This window comes from Sardina pilchardus, chromosome 1 (assembly GCF_963854185.1).
Source record: "Sardina pilchardus chromosome 1, fSarPil1.1, whole genome shotgun sequence".
Taxonomy (NCBI): Eukaryota; Metazoa; Chordata; class Actinopteri; order Clupeiformes; family Clupeidae; genus Sardina; species Sardina pilchardus.
The window spans coordinates 15,405,050-15,421,185 of NC_084994.1; the positions used below are offsets into that span (position 1 = coordinate 15,405,050).

Genomic DNA, 16,136 nt, shown 5'->3' on the forward strand with positions numbered 1-16,136 from the left:
ATTTCTAACAGTTATGCTAAAAATGCTAACTATGCTAACAATGCTAACAATGCTAACCAGGTTGATTAGCTAACTTAGCTAACCATTTCTAGCAGTTATGCCAAAAATGCTAACTATGCTAACTATGCTAACCATGCTAACTAGCTAACTTGCTATTGAGGACTTTTATTTTGAAACATTTGTTGCTAGGGTATCCATGGTGGCCACTATCAGGAAACAAGAAGTTACTGCGGTATAATCATGTTGGTTGCTATGGAAACATCCATAAACACTTAATTTTAATGGTTGCTATGTTGGTTGCTAGGTACATGGAGGTTTCATGTAGTTGACTGGAGGCATAGTGGATGATAACTGACAGTTGGAATGGTTGAACAGTTCAATAGTTGAGTAGTTTCAATGGTTAAATGATTTAATAGTGTATTATTGTAGTGAGGACCTTTATTTTGAAACAGTTGTGGACAGAGGACGTAGTGAAACAGGATCTGTAGTCTTAATGAGATTGTATGCTTAAAGCCTGAGACAGAAGGTGCCTCTCATATAGCGTTTACGCGTCCTCTCTCGCTCCTCACTGATCTACATAAAGAATGATGGAGCGGCAACAATGGGATAGTCTAGCCCTTCTTCTATCTTTCTTTATGTAGATCATTGAGGATCGGGGAGCGAGGGAGGACATATAAACGCTGCTTGAGAGGGACCCACAGTAAATACTTTAAAAGTTGTATGTAGATAGTCTAATTAATGTTGATAGACAGAATGTTTAATGGATGTTGATAGGCAGATTGTTTAATAGATATTGATTGACAGTTTAATGGGTGGATGAGTGAATGGTCTGAAGAAGATGAATGGATAGAAGGTTGGATGGAATGTGCCTTATATTCTTGTTAAGAGAGACACTGATACAGCTCTCTGAGAGTAGTTGATACAGGTGTAATCAATTTAACTGGCTAGTCTTAAGAGAGCCAGAGTAGGCCTACTCTTAAAGCCTGAGACAGAGTAAATAATTTAAAAGTTGAATGTAGATAGTCTAATTAATGTTGATAGACAGAGAGTTTAATGGATGTTGATAGACAGATTGTTTAATAGATGTTGATAGACAGTTTAATGAGTGGATGAGTGAATGGTCTGAAGAAGATGAATGGATAGAATGTTGGATGGAATGTGCCTTATATTCTTGTAGAATGGAGAGACACAGCTCTCTACTGAGAGTAGTGGATACAGATACAGGTGTAATCAATTTAACTGGCTAGTCTTAAGAGAGCCAGCCTGAGACAGAGTAGATTGTTTAAAAGTTGAATGTAGAGCATCTAATTGATGTTGATAGGCAGACTGTTTAGAATGGGTGGATGAGTGAATGGTTTGAAGAAGATGAATGGATATAAAGTTGAATGGAATTAGGAGGACTTATTTTGATACTGTTGTGCGCAGAGGATACAGGGGAACAGAAAGTCTTCAGAGAGATTGTAAAGCCTGAGAGAAACTGACAGTTGGTGCCCAGGTGGCTGACCAGCTGGGGTAACATTCTAATTGCTGCCGTGATGTCATAATGAGCCATGTTAAGTCTATGGGGGAAATTGTTATAGTTTTTAACTAATAGTTTAAAAAGTATAAAAGTTACAAAGTTGAAAAATACAAAGCCCACATCGCGTAAGTAAGACCTACGCGTCAAAATTTGAATGGAGTTTCTACGTTAAGCGGTTGAAGCTGAATTGCGTGCGTTAGAAGAAGAACTAGAAATGCAATTCCAAGGAATTACCAGTGCATGAAAATGCAAAAATAGATAGATAATGTAGATATGGTTACTAAGGTGTATCTAGGGTAAACATGGTGGTTGCATAGTTTACAGAGAGTTGATAGTGTGAAGGTAGACAGTTTAAAGATGAAACTTTCCAGTTCTAACTTAACTAATGATTTCTATTCATGTTAAAATGTTGATTAGCTAACTTAGCTAATGATTTCTAGCAGTTACGCTAATAATGCTAATTATGCTAGCAATGCTAACTTTACTAACAATGCTAACCAGGTTGATTAGCTAACTTAACCGATGATTTCTAGCAGTAATGCTAAAAATGCTAACTATACTAACAATGCTAAATTTGCTAACAATGCTAACCAGGTTGATTAGCTAACTTAGTTGATGATTTCTTGCAGTTATGCTAAAAATGCTAACTATGCTAACTTGCTAGTGAGGACTTTTATTTTGAAACATTTGTTGCTAGGGTATCCATGGTGGCTACTATCAGGAAACAAGAAGTTACTGCAGTATAATCATGTTGGTTGCCATGGAAACGGTCATAAACACTTAATTTTAATAGTTGCTATGTTGGTTGCTAGGTACATGGAGGTTTCATGTAGTTGACCGGAGGCATAGTGGATGATAACTGACAGTTAGAATGGTTGAACAGTTCAATAGTTGAGTAGTTTCAGTGGTTAAATGATTTAATAGTGTATTATTGCAGTGAGGACCTTTATTTTGAAACAGTTGTGGACAGAGGAAGTAGTGAAACAGGATCTGTAGTCTTAATGAGATTGTATGCTTAAAGCCTGAGACAGAAGGTGCCTCTCATATATAGCGTTTACGCGTCCTCTCTCGCTCCTCACTGATCTACATAAAGAATGATGGAGCGGCAACAATGGGATAGTCTAGCCCTTCTTCTATCTTTCTTTATGTAGATCATTGAGGATCGAGGAGCGAGGGAGGACATATAAACGCTGCTTGAGAGGGACCCACAGTAAATACTTTAAAAGTTGTATGTAGATAGTGTAATTAATGTTGATAGACAGAATGTTTAATGGATATTGATAGGCAGATTGTTTAATAGATATTGATTGACAGTTTAATGGTGGATGAGTGAATGGTCTGAAGAAGATGAATGGATAGAAGGTTGGATGGAATGTGCCTTATATTCTTGTTAAGAGAGACACTGATACAGCTCTCTGAGAGTAGTTGACACAGGTGTAATCAATTTAACTGGCTAGTCTTAAGAGAGCCAGTGTACTCTTAAAGCCTGAGACAGAGTAAATTATTTAAAAGTTGAATGTAGATAGTCTAATTAATGTTGATAGACAGAGAGTTTAATGGATGTTGATAGACAGAGAGTTTAATGGATGTTGATAGACAGATTGTTTAATGGATGTTGATAGACAGTTTAATGGGTGGATGAGTGAATGGTCTGAAGAAGATGAATGGATAGAATGTTGGATGGAATGTGCCTTATATTCTTGTAGAATGGAGAGACACAGCTCTCTACTGAGAGTAGTGGATACAGATACAGGTGTAATCAATTTAACTGGCTAGTCTTAAGAGAGCCAGCCTGAGACAGAGTAGATTGTTTAAAAGTTGAATGTAGAGCGTCTAATTGATGTTGATAAGCAGACTGTTTAGAATGGGTGGATGAGTGAATGGTTTGAAGAAGATGAATGGATATAAAGTTGGATGGAATTAGGAGGACTTATTTTGATACTGTTGTGCGCAGAGGATACAGGGGAACAGAATATGTAGTCTTCAGAGAGATTGTAAAGCCTGAGAGAAACTGACAGTTGGTGCCCAGGTGGCTGACCAGCTGGGGTAACATTCTAATTGCTGCCGTGATGTCATAATGAGCCATGTTAAGTCTATGGGGGAAATTGTAATAGTTTTTAACTAATAGTTTAAAAAGTATAAAAGTTACAAAGTTGAAAAATACAAAGCCCACATCGCGTAAGTAAGACCTACGCGTCAAAATTTGAATGGAGTTTCTACGTTAAGCGGTTGAAGCTGAATTGCGTGCGTTAGAAGAAGAACTAGAAATGCAATTCCAAGGAATTACCAGTGCATGAAAATGCAAAAATAGATAGATAATGTAGATATGGTTACAAAGGTGTAGCTAGGGTAAACATGGTGGTTGCATAGTTTACAGAGAGTTGATAGTGTGAAGGTAGACAGTTTAAAGATGAAACATTCCAGCTCTAACTTAACTAATGATTTCTATTCATGTTAAAATGTTGATTAGCTAACTTAGGTAATGATTTCTAGCAGTTACGCTAAAAATGCTAATTATGCTAGCAATGCTAACTTTATTAACAATGCTAACCAGGTTGATTAGCTAACTTAACTGATGATTTCTAGCAGTAATGCTAAAAATGCTAACTATGCTAACAATGCTAAATTGGCTAATAATGCTAACCAGGTTGATTAGCTAACTTAGTTGATGATTTTTTGCAGTAATTCTAAAAATGCTACCTATGCTAACAATGCTAACTAGCTAACTTGCTAGTGAGGACTTTTATTTTGAAACATTTGTTGCTAGGGTATCCATGGTGGCCACTATCAAGAGACAAGAAGTTACTGCAGTTTAATCATGTTGGTTGCTATGGAAACGGTCATAAACACTTAATTTTAATGGTTGCTATGTTGGTTGCTAGGTACATGGAGGTTTCATGTAGTTGACTGGAGGCATAGTGGATGATAACTGACAGTTGGAATGGTTGAACAGTTCAATAGTTGAGTAGTTTCAATGGTTAAATGATTTAATAGTGTATTATTGCATTGATGACTTTTATTTTGAAACAGTTGTGGACAGAGGAAACAGTTTAACAGGATATGTGTAGTCTTCAGAGAGACTGTATGCTTAAAGCCAGAGAAACTGACAGTTGGTGCCCAGGTGGCCGGCCACCTGGCCTAAGATTCTAATTGCTGCCGTGATGTCATAATGAGCAATGTTAAGTCTATGGGGGAAATTGTAATAGTTTTTAACTAATAGTTTAAAAAGTATAAAAGTTACAAAGTTGAAAAATACAAAGCCCACATCGCGTAAGTAAGACCAACGTGACAAAATTTGAATGGAGTTTCTACGTTAAGCGGTTGAAGCTGAATTGCGTGCGTTAGAAGAAGAACTAGAAATGCAATTCCAAGGAATTACCAGTGCATGAAAATGCAAAAATAGATAGATAATGTAGATATGGTTACTAAGGTGTAGCTAGGGTAAACATGGTGGTGGCATAGTTTACAGAGAGTTGATAGTGTGAAGCAAAGATTCTAGAACAGAGCAAGATGGATCACTGGCCGGAGAATACGTTGGATTTTTTTAAGTACATTTTAACGCTCCATGGGCGCCATTTTGGTAAGCCGAAAAGTAATAAATCGTGCCTTTCACACGGCCAGATCATTACCGAGTAACAAAACAAAACAAAAAACAGCTGGCAACGGCAAAAACAGCTGTTGAAGTGGGTTTATATGATTGGAACTCTGTCAGAAATGTTGCTGAGCTTACCGAAATGGCGTCCTGTACCGTACTTCATTCTTTTGACGCAACTGATCCATCTTGCTCTGTTCTAGAATCTTTGGTGTGAAGGTAGACAGTTTAAAGATGAAACGTTCCAGTTCTAACTTAACTATTGATTTCTATTCATGTTAAAATGTTGATTAGCTAACTTAGCTAATGATTTCTAGCAGTTACGCTAAAAATGCTTACTATGCTAGCAATGCTAACAATGCTAACCAGGTTGATTAGCTAACTTAACCGATGATTTCTAGCAGTAATGCTAAAAATGCTAACTATGCTAACAATGCTAAATTTGCTAACAATGCTAACCAGGTTAATTAGCTAACTTAGTTGATGATTTTTTGCAGTTATGCTAAAAATGCTAACTATGCTAACAATGCTAACTATGCTAACCATGGTAACTAGCTAACTTGCTAGTGAGGACTTTTATTTTGAAACATTTGTTGCTAGGGTATCCATGGTGGCCACTATCAGGAAACAAGAAGTTACTGCAGTATAATCATGTTGGTTGCTATGGAAACGGTCATAAACACTTTTTAATGGTTGCTATGTTGGTTGCTAGGTACATGGAGGTTTCATGTAGTTGACTGGAGGCATAGTGGATGATAACTGACAGTTGGAATGGTTGAACAGTTCAATAGTTGAGTAGTTTCAATGGTTAAATGATTTAATAGTGTATTATTGCAGTGAGGACCTTTATTTTGAAACAGTTGTGGACAGAGGAAGTAGTGAAACAGGATCTGTAGTCTTAATGAGATTGTATGCTTAAAGCCTGAGACAGAAGGTGCTTCTCATAGCGTTTACGCGTCCTCTCTCGCTCCTCACTGATCTACATAAAGAATGATGGAGCGGCAACAATGGGATAGTCTAGCCCTTCTTCTATCTTTCTTTATGTAGATCATTGAGGATCGAGGATCGAGGGAGGACATATAAACGCTGCTTGAGAGGGACCCACAGTAAATACTTTAAAAGTTGTATGTAGATAGTCTAATTAATGTTGATAGATAGAATGTTTAATGGATGTTGATAGGCAGATTGTTTAATAGATATTGATTGACAGTTTAATGGGTGGATGAGTGAATGGTCTGAAGAAGATGAATGGATAGAAGGTTGGATGGAATGTGCCTTATATTCTTGTTAAGAGAGACACTGATACAGCTCTCTGAGAGTAGTTGATACAGGTGTAATCAATTTAACTGGCTAGTCTTAAGAGAGAGTGTGCTTAAAGCCTGAGACAGAGTAAATCATTTAAAAGTTGAATGTAGATAGTCTAATTAATGTTGATAGACAGAGAGTTTAATGGATGTTGATAGGCAGATTGTTTAATAGATGTTGATAGACAGTTTAATGGGTGGATGAGTGAATGGTCTGAAGAAGATGAATGGATAGAAAGTTGGATGGAATGTGCCTTATATTCTTGTAGAATGGAGAGACACAGCTCTCTACTGAGAGTAGTGGATACAGATACAGGTGTAATCAATTTAACTGGCTAGTCTTAAGAGAGCCAGCCTGAGACAGAGTAGATTGTTTAAAAGTTCAATGTAGAGCGTCTAATTGATGTTGTTGATAGGCAGACTGTTTAGAATGGGTGGATGAGTGAATGGTTTGAAGAAGATGAATGGATATAAAGTTGGATGGAATTAGGAGGACTTATTTTGATACTGTTGTGCGCAGAGGATACAGGGGAACAGAATATGTAGTCTTCAGAGAGGAGCCTGAGAGAAACTGACAGTTGGTGCCCAGGTGGCTGACCAGCTGGGGTAACATTCTAATTGCTGCCGTGATGTCATAATGAGCAATGTTAAGTCTATGGGGGAAATGGTGATAGTTTTTAACTAATAGTTTAAAAAGTATAAAAGTTACAAAGTTGAAAAATATAAAGCACATATGGCATAAGCAAGACCTACGCAACAAAGTTTGAATGAAGTTTCTACGTTAAACGGTTGAAGCTGAATTGCGAGCGTTAGAAGAAGAAGTTTAATAATAACTAGAAATGCAATTCCAAGGAATTACCAGTGCATGAAAATGCAAAAAAGATAGATAATGTAGATATGGTTACTAAGGTGTAGCTAGGGTAAACATGGTGGTTGCATAGTTTACAGAGAGTTGATAGTGTGAAGGTAGACAGTTTAAAGTTGAAACATTCCAGTTCTAACTTAACTCATGATTTCTATTCATGTTAAAATGTTGATTAGCTAACTTAGCTAATGATTTCTAGCAGTTGTGCTGAAAATGTTAATTATGCTAGCAATGCTAACTTTATTAACAATGCTAACCAGGTTGATTAGCTAACTTAACCGATGATTTCTAACAGTAATGCTAAAAATGCTAACTATGCTAACAATGCTAGATTTGCTAACAATGCTAACCAGGTTGATTAGCTAACTTAGTTGATGATTTTTTGCAGTTATGCTAAAAATGCTAGCTATGCTAACAATGCTAACCATGCTAACTAGATAACTTGCTAGTGAGGACTTTTATTTTGAAACATTTGTTACTAGGGTATCCATGGTGGCCACTATCAGGAAACAAGAAGTTACTGCAGTATAATCATGTTGGTTGCTATGGAAACGGTCATAAACACTTAATTTTAATGGTTGCTATGTTGGTTGCTAGGTACATGGAGGTTTCATGTAGTTGACTGGAGGCATAGTTGATGATAACTGACAGTTGGAATGGTTGAACAGTTAAATAGTTGAGTAGTTTCAATGGTTAAATGATTTAATGGTGTATTATTGCACTGAGGACTTTTATTTTGAAACAGTTGTGGACAGAGGAAACAGTGAACAGGATATGTAGTCTTCAGAGAGACTGTATGCTTAAAGCCAGAGAAACTGACAGTTGGTGCCCAGGTGGCCGGCCACCTGGCGTAAGATTCTAATTGCTGCCGTGATGTCATAATGAGCAATGTTAAGTCTATGGGGGAAATTGTAATAGTTTTTAACTAATAGTTTAAAAAGTATAAAAGTTACAAAGTTGAAAAGTCATAGCACACATGTCGTAAGTAAGACCTGCTTAACGCAGTTTGAATGAAGTTTCTACGTTAAACGGTTCTAGCTGATTTGCGTGCGTTAGAAGAAGAATAATAAGAAGAAGAAGCCTAGGAAGAACAGTACAGTGCATTTTCATGCACTGTAATAATAAGAAGAATAGGAAGAACAGTACAGTGCATTTTCATGCACTGTAATAAGAAGAAGACCGAGGAAGAACAGTACAGTGCATTTTCATGCACTGTAATAAGAAGATATCGGATAACAGTAGAGTGCATTTTCATGCACTCTAATAAGAAGAAGAAGAAGAAGAAGACCGAGGAAGAACAGTACAGTGCATTTTCATGCACTGTAATAAGAAGAAGAAGAAGAAGAAGAAGACCGAGGAAGAACAGTACAGTGCATTTTCATGCACTGTAATAAGAAGAAAAGGAAGAACAGTACAGTGCATTTTCATGCACTGTAATAATAAGAAGAAGACCGAGGAAGAACAGTACAGTGCATTTTCATGCACTGTAATAATAAGAAGACTTGGAATAACAGTACAGTGCATTTTCATGCACTGTAATAATAAGAAGAATAGGAAGAACAGTACAGTGCATTTTCATGCACTGTAATAATAAGAAGAATAGGAAGAACAGTACAGTGCATTTTCATGCACTGTAATAAGAAGAAGAAGACCGAGGAAGAACAGTACAGTGCATTTTCATGCACTGTAATAAGAAGACTTGGAATAACAGTACAGTGCATTTTCATGCACTGTAATTAGACGATCTACATTCAACTTTTAAACAATCTACTCTGTCTCAGGCTCAGGTATCTCTACACTCTGTCTCTCTTAAGACTAGCCAGTTAAATTGATTACCCCTGTATCTGTATCCACTACTCTCAGTAGAGAGCTGTGTCTCTCCATTCTACAAGAATATAAGGCACATTCCATCCAACTTTCTATCCATTCATCTTCTTCAGACCATTCACTCATCCACCCATTAAACTGTCTATCAACATCCATTAAACTCTCTGTCTATCAACATTAATTAGACTACATTCAACTTTTAAATTATTTACTCTGTCTCAGGCTTCAAGCATATACACTCTGGTTCTCTTAAAGGTTGGGTACGGAATTAGCAAAACGGACGGCAGAGTTTGAACATATACAAACTCAAGTCCCGCCCTCCATGCACGAGCGACAATTCAAATGCGCAGCGCGAGAGCGAGCCAGGCTAAATGAAATGCCATCCTGGCGTCTACAGCACTATGAGCTCTAGTCTCCATACAATCACTCACATCAACTTCCCCAATTGCATTCTTTATTCACCTCCAAAGGGTTGTAGTACATATGGATCAGTAGCCATAGGTGTGTATATTTGAACAGAATCTGGTTTGTTCTTACCAGGGCGATTATCTCCTGAAATATCCGAGTTTAGTGCTGCCCCGTTGGTTCGCCTATTCCACCGTAGCTCCAAGCTGTTAAGTTTCGATTTCATGTTTACAGCACTCTTCGTGTCATGGTAAAATGTAATTTTTGCTACATAGCTTATTTATTGCGTGGGTGATTGAGTTTCCGTAGGTATCCGCTGCCTTAGTTAGTTTGTATAGAAATGAAGTGACACATACAACAATAGGGGAACATGGACGTGCAGCAGCAGGCAGTTGGTTTCGTTTCAGCACTGTCTCGCGGTCACCAGCTTTCGAAAGGGTCGCGCGCGGTGGGGAGGGGGAGTAGGAAGAGGAGTAAGACGTTAGATTGACGAACGAGCTGTGAAATGATGGTATGGGGTGAGGAATTCTATTGGCTGGAGTTTTTCGAGCCCTGCCCGTTCCGCAGATGATTGACGTGTTTAATTTCCATTTCAGTGCTTCCAACTTAGTGGCTATAAGTGGGTTAGGAATAGGATTTCAAGTGATTTTGCAAAAATGGCCAAAAAAGCTCATTCCATACCCTACCTTTAAGACTAGCCAGTTAAATTGATTACACCTGTATCAACTGTCAGTTCTCTGGCTATAAGCATACAATCTCTCTGAAGACTACATATCCTGTTAACTGTTTCCTCTGTCCACAACTGTTTCAAAATAAAAGTCCTCACTGCAATAATACACTATTAAATCATTTAACCACTGAAACTACTCAACTATTGATCTGTTCAACCATTCCAACTGTCAGTTATCATCCACTATGCCTCCAGTCAACTACATGAAACCTCCATGTACCTAGCAACCAACATAGCAACCATTAAAATTAAGCGTTTATGACCGTTTCCATAGCAACCAACATGATTATACTGCAGTAACTTCTTGTTTCCTGATAGTGGCCACCATGGATACCCTAGCAACAAATGTTTCAAAATAAAAGTCCTCACTAGCAAGTTAGCTTGTTAGCATGGTTAGCATAGTTACCATAGTTAGCATTGTTAGCATAGTTAACATTTTTAGCATAACTGTAAAAAATCATCAACTAAGTTAGCTAATCAACCTGGTTAGTATAGTTAGCAAATTTAGCATAGTTAGCATTTTTAGCATTACTGCTAGAAATCATCGGTTAAGTTAGCTAATCAACCTGGTTAGCATTGTTAGTAAAGTAAGCATTGCTAGCATAATAAGCATTTTTAGCGTAACTGCTAGAAGTCATTAGCTAAGTTAGCTAATCAACATTTTAACATGAATAGAAATCATTAGTTAAGTTAGAACTGGAACGTTTCATCTTTAAACTGTCTACCTTCACACTATCAACTCTCTGTAAACTATGCAACCACCATGTTTACCCTAGCTACACCTTAGTAACCATATCTACATTATCTATCTATTTTTGCATTTTCATGCACTGGTAATTCCTTGGAATTGCATTTCTAGTTCTCATACATACTGTTCTGTATCTTTGCTTTTGTGTGAGTGTGTGTGTGCGTGCCTATAGCAGTCAATGAATAGCAGTGTAGCTGAATCTAAAGGTGAAACTCTAAACTCTGAATCCAAGTGAGTGTGTGTGTGTGTGTGTGTGTGTGTGTGTGTGTGTGTGTGTGTGTGTGTGTGTGTGTGTGTGTGTGTGTGTGTGTGTGTGTGTGTGTGTGTGAGTTCTGTTTATTGCTTTTGTGTGAGTGTGTGTGTGCGTGCCTATTAGCAGTCTATGAATAGCAGTGTAGCTGAATCTAAAGGGTGTGTTGATTTATTGTGTCGTTGTGTTACCAGATCAGAGACACACAGACCTCCATCTCCAGTGCCCAGCTGTGTGTCCATGAAGAGTGATATGTCCCTCCCTAAACGTCCAGACTTCAGCAGTGACCCACCACACTCTGAACCCAAGTGAGTGAGTGAGTGTATGTGCGTGTGGGTGTGTGTGTGTGTGTGTGTGCCTTTATTATAGCAGTCTTTAAAAAGCAGTGTAAATTACAGTTTTTCTCAAATGCTAAAACACAAAAGCCAATCCTCTAAACAAAATGACCAGTTGTCTAAACACATTTACTGAATCTAGCCACAATTTTTCAATACCATAAACACATTTCACATGAAGACACAATTCTCAAATCACAATCCTCCGTTCTCATAAATCTAAGTACATTTTTCCTTGCTAAAACACAGCTTGGAAAACACATTCTCAAATGAAAGCTCATGTGATGCAAAATGCTTGCCACAGTCAGCAATGACTGAACACAAGGAACACACCTGGCGTCATTCATTACACACAACGACTCAAAAATGAAGACACGTGTTGCTAATGCGCACAGTGACTGTGGTGTGTGTGTGTGTGTGGTGTGAACAAAGAAAATAAAAGAATTTCACACCCTGATCTCGTTTTCAAGAGTACTGTTGTGTGCAATAGTTTTTGTATTGAGTTGTGTTACAGTAGTGTACTTGGATAATTTTTGTACTCTTCGTATGAAACCCACAACTCTAAATGAAGAGCTCTTTTCCAAAACTCTATAAATCCATTTTAAAGACATTACTGTACTGTAACAAATCATGTTACTGTATTTACAGTAATTGTGTGTTTCAGGTAATAAAAATGCAGTTATTTCGTTTTTATTGAGTAAAGATAAATTACTGTAACTAAACATAACCCAATACAGTTTCACTGAGATTACTTGAAAAACAAAATTTAAAAAATATATTTATGAAAATTCATTAGTAAAATGGTGGATATATTTTATATTTTTTGGAAAATAACCTAATCCCAAATGCCTAATCCTCTGCAGAGATCTAAGAAGATTCGTTACTCTATGCATTGGCAGTTATGAAACAAAGAACCATTGTGTTTTCAATTGTTTTGCTGTAGTGTGTAATGATGTGTATAGTGTTTACATTTTTGAAATCTTTGAGCTGCTCTTTTGGTGTGAAAGTTTGAGTTTTGAAGTGAGAAGGTGTGGTTGTGCTTATGTAGCTTTAGAAAAGGGTATTGTGTTTAGACATTGGGGAACATGGAGGAAACGTTTGTGAAATGTGTTTTAGCATTTGAGAAAAACTGTAATCGAAATGTTTTGTTGATTGATTGTGTCTTTGTGTTACCAGATCAGATCCACACAGACCTCCATCTCCGGTGCCCAGCTGTGTGTCAGTGAAGAGTGATAAGTCCCTGCCTAAACGTCCAGACTTCAGCAGTGAACCACCACACTCTGAATCCAAGTGAGTGAGTGTGTGTGTGTGTGTGTGTGTGTGTGTGTGTGTGTGTGTGTGTGTGTGTGTGTGTGTGTCTTTACTATAGCAGTCTTTAAAAAGCAGTGTAACTGAATCTAAATGTTGTGTTCATTTATTGTGTCTTTGTGTTTCCAGATCAGAGACTCCCAGCTGTGTGTCTGTGAAGAGTGATAAGTCCCTGCCTAAACGTCCAGACTTCAGCAGTGAGCCACCACACTCTGAATCCAAGTGAGTGAGTGAGTGAGTGAGTGTGTACAGTAGGGAAAAACAATTAACATTTATTTCAGTAAATATGTGAGTGTGTGAGGGAGAGAGTGAGTGAGCGAGTGAGCGAGGGGGTGAGTGAGTGAGTGAGTGAGTGAGAGAGTGAGAGAGTGACAGAGTGAGTGATTGAGTGAGTGAGCGGGCGAGGGGCGAGTGAGTGAGTGAGTGAGCGAGTGAGCAAGTGAACGAGGGAGTGAGAGACTGAGTGAGTAGCCGTTAACTGACTGAACGCCGGCTCATCCGCGGCTAGGTTTAACCGGCCATTCCCCGGCTAGGTCAGTGAGGACAAGAGGCGCGATATTCCAAAGCCGCCTCGGTGTAGGCGTAAACATGTAAGAACTGGGTGTGAAGTTGAACAGTGACGTACAACAACATAGGCGTCGAAGTCTCGTGACACTACTGTCATTCTCAAAACAGCGTGCAGCTCTCTGTCAAGTTCTCTGCTCCTCCGTTTGATATTTCTAGATCTTCTGACTAAGTTTACTCTACTTATCCAAAATGACGACATCACCACTGTCACTAGATATAAAGCAAACATTGATTTTCACTCGGTGCTATTCACTGACCGTAAAAAAGTGCCATTAGTAGCCTATGCAGTATGCACCTGTTCTATACAGTCTGGTATGCACTGTTGTTTGTGGCTAGCTAGACTTGCTAGCTTGATGTGACACAATATTGTAGCGTGGCTCGGATATGCTTGTGTTACGTTCATGCAAGGGGGAAATGTATCCTACGGCTTCTGGTTAAGCAGCCTGTTAGTTGACGGTTACGCATTATAGGTGTACTAGACTAGTCAGATGATGTGTTGTGGGATAAGGGGATGCCACCATGTTGTGGGATATAGCCACGGGGATCTTAAACAGGCCACTTCCATGTAATGTCATTCCTCATATTCATCTGGTAATAAACATTTCCTAACAGAGTAATTCTTGCCTCGTCACAATATCAACTCTCCACTCATTCCGCTTGGACTATGCATTATACCTTTCACTGCCTCACGTCTGCCAGATTCCAACTGTCTTCCTAACAGCAGTTAACCAGTATTTTTGTGATAACAACAAAACAGCTCTGCAAAGTTTAAACCAACGATGCTAATCGCGATTAGCGATTAGCCATTTAAAATGCAGATCGCCTACCCTCATAAGGAGACCTCTCCAATTCAGAAAAATGCATTAAACTAAAATTGGACAACGTTGTTATGTTTCTTAAACCTTAGGGTGGGTATGATATAGGCCTAGCCTACATGCTTTAACGAAATACGTTGTCAATGGTTATTTGAGCAAGCTAGCCAAGGTCTAGCTAATTTATCCTGGCTGTAGATAAAGCAGGATAGGCTATGTTTTTCCCATATGTTACCAAATTAATAAATAAATGCTGAGATGTTTGGCGATTTAATTGCCATTGACATTTGAAAGAACAGTGTAGATAGACCAAGGAGCAGTGTTAATATGTGAACAGTATGATGATGATCTGACAGCTGTGCTCAGCATACAGTCAGCTGTTTGCTGATTTTAAATCTTTCAGCAGTGTGTGCGCACAACTCTCGTTGTTGACAGCTCCGCCCATGTCTCAGCAAAGCCGCCGCATATCCGCCTCGCGTCCTCACTGCAGTCGCCCCGGCGATATGTGTACCCCCAGGGGAGGACAATTGGCAGCGTAAATCACCCCGTCGATTAGCCGGCTATCAGTGAGTACAATCGGGACTAGCCGGCTAAAAGCCCGTGCATCGCCGGCTATCTGTGCAGTCAGTAAACGGCTAGTGAGTGAGTGAGGGGGTGAGTGAGTGAGCGAGTGAGCGAGTGAGCAAGTGAACGAGGGAGTGAGAGACTGAGTGAGTGAGTGAGTGAGTGAGCGAGCGAGCGAGTGAGTAAGTGAGGGGGTTAGTGAGTGAGTGAGTGACTGAGTGAGTGAGTGAGTGAGTGAGTGCACATACGCATAATTATTTTGGTAATGGATTCATCTGTTGATTGTATTTTTTATTAGTTAACGATTATTATTCCTTCCTCTGTGTGCTGCTCCTATTCTTAACGGATTCTGAACTCAAACGTTGTATTGTTTATTTCACTAAAATGTTCATTCATCCCAGCAAGCAAGCCCACGCGGGCCCCTTTTGGGCTCACTTTGGGCTGCCACAGGGGGCCCATGAGGGCTTGCTCATCGGCAAAGCGCTGGCCCCGCAGGGGCAGCCCTCACTTAGCCCTAATAGCCCTAACTAGGCCCGCACAGGCCCCTAATGGGCTGCCCTCTAAATGGTTCTTACGTTCTTTGGCAGCTCTTTTTCAGCTCCACATTTTACATAAATGGCATTCAATACCCAAAATAAAAGGTAGCTGAGTCATCAGAGATTATAATACTACAAATTGAATAGCAAAAAAACTATATTTAAAATTCTTCATTTTTTTTCTAAAAATGTAAATGCCTGTCAGGTCATTGACATCTCCAGAAAATTTGGTCTGTGGCTTTTGAGGCATTGCAGATATTGTGACCTATAAGGTGGCATCACATATTCAAGTCACTAATGGGCCAGTTTAACATGAAACTGTATTGCAAACACAGGTGTGACTAATTCAGTTAATCAAGTTTCAGTTATTCTGAACTTGCATTGATTCTTTCAGCCATAAAACATTATTGTATGCTTAAAATGGATAAACAAAATAAAGAAACCAGCCACTGCAAAATAGAATTCATTTTAATAGGACTGTTTTCCTCTTCAGTTCACACTTTTGGCACCTTCAATTAAGTACTTTATCATAGTAGAGACCATGCACTCTTTCATAATGTTGTCAGTGAGAATGAATGAAACAAGTCCTTCACCTGTAACACAAAATACAAAAATGCACCTAAATAGGCTCCTTGGCTAGCCTGGAAACCATAACTCTCTGACTTCGCAGAGAGTCTGTCCTACAGTAGGTTCATTGGCAAATGTGTATTTCCTGGTTTGTGGACGTTTGTCTGAAGTTTGAAATCATTGGAGTTCAATCACTAACGTTTAGTA

General features: G+C 38.8%; 1 protein-coding gene across 4 annotated transcripts in view; it reads left to right on the forward strand.

The window, feature by feature from the left end:
- Positions 1-16,136, forward strand: part of LOC134082629 (NACHT, LRR and PYD domains-containing protein 3-like) — a 123,695-nt gene that overhangs the window by 72,016 nt on the left and 35,543 nt on the right. For 3 of the 4 annotated variants that reach the window (XM_062538486.1, XM_062538494.1, XM_062538507.1), the window contains 3 exons: positions 11,435-11,548; positions 12,752-12,865; positions 13,013-13,105. In XM_062538486.1, the coding sequence (XP_062394470.1) occupies positions 11,435-11,548; positions 12,752-12,865; positions 13,013-13,105 (321 nt within the window). The remainder of the gene's footprint in view (positions 1-11,434; positions 11,549-12,751; positions 12,866-13,012; positions 13,106-16,136) is intronic. The other variant, XM_062538499.1, reaches the window with a different exon arrangement.